This window comes from Octopus bimaculoides, chromosome 29 (genome assembly GCF_001194135.2).
Source record: "Octopus bimaculoides isolate UCB-OBI-ISO-001 chromosome 29, ASM119413v2, whole genome shotgun sequence".
Lineage (NCBI taxonomy): Eukaryota > Metazoa > Mollusca > Cephalopoda > Octopoda > Octopodidae > Octopus > Octopus bimaculoides.
Genome location: NC_069009.1, coordinates 2134147 through 2135153, shown reverse-complemented (window position 1 = coordinate 2135153; position 1007 = coordinate 2134147). Strand labels below are relative to the sequence as shown.

General features: G+C 39.1%; 1 protein-coding gene across 1 annotated transcript in view; it reads right to left on the bottom strand.

Moving 5' to 3' along the window:
* The window catches only part of LOC106880366 (uncharacterized), a 2233-nt gene extending 1557 nt beyond the window's left edge, over positions 1-676 (bottom strand). Inside the window, exon 1 of the mRNA XM_014930295.2 lies at positions 485-676. Coding sequence (XP_014785781.2) covers positions 485-599 — 115 coding nt within the window. The 5' untranslated portion in view covers positions 600-676. The remainder of the gene's footprint in view (positions 1-484) is intronic.
* Positions 677-1007: the final 331 nt, after the last annotated feature.

The window sequence follows — 1007 nt, the reverse complement described above, 5'->3', positions numbered from 1 at the left end:
CCTCATGCCGGTGGCACGTAAAAGCATCCACTACACTCTCGGAGTGGTTGGTGTTAGGAAGGGCATCCAGCTGTAGAAACTCTGCCAAATCAGATTGGAGCCTGGTGTAGCCATCTGGTTTCACCAGTCCTCAGTCAAATCGTCCAACCCATGCTAGCATGGAAAGCGGACGTTAATCAATGATGATGATGATGATGATATATATATATATATATATATATAAATAACACAGAATGGGACAAGAACACAAAACATCCAGATAGATGACACACAGAAAACAAGGACAGGTCATTCGGAGTTTTCTTTCCTCAGTCGAGATCCAGATTATCCTTGCAATTTCGGCTGGTTATTCTCAATATTGCTCCAATCTGGCCATATATATATTCTGGATAAACTTCCTTGCTTCTTATAAATTCTGGATAAGTACAATTGATTGTATGTATGTTTATTCACGAGAGTCAAGAAAGAGTACCTCAATACTCACAATGATCAGATTTGTAATATTTCTTGCCGTTGCTGCACTTGGCCACAATGGAGATGTCTTGGTCAGACGTCACCACAATGCGATGTCCGCAAGTCACTTGGAAAGTCGGAGACATTTTGGTGCGTTCCTCATTGTAATATTTCCCTGTGTCGATATGTTCCTCGTGCGCCAGAACAAGAGGAATAAACACTGCTGAGATAGTAATAATAATAATAATAAGAAGAAGAAGAAGAAATGGAAAAACTTTCAAAATACAAAGACCTGGAAATAGAGATAACTCGAATGTGGAATCTAAAAACAGAAACAATTCCTATCATAGTAGGTGCCTTAGGTATAATAAAAAAATATTCAGACAAATACATAACAAAAACACCAGGACTTACAAATATACATAACATACAGAAAATTGCACTACTGGGTACTGCACACATTCTACGCAAAACACTTTCAATACAGTAAACATAAGAGCACCACAGCAAATCACAGCACATACCCAAGGCACACAGAGCTGCGCTCGGTAGTG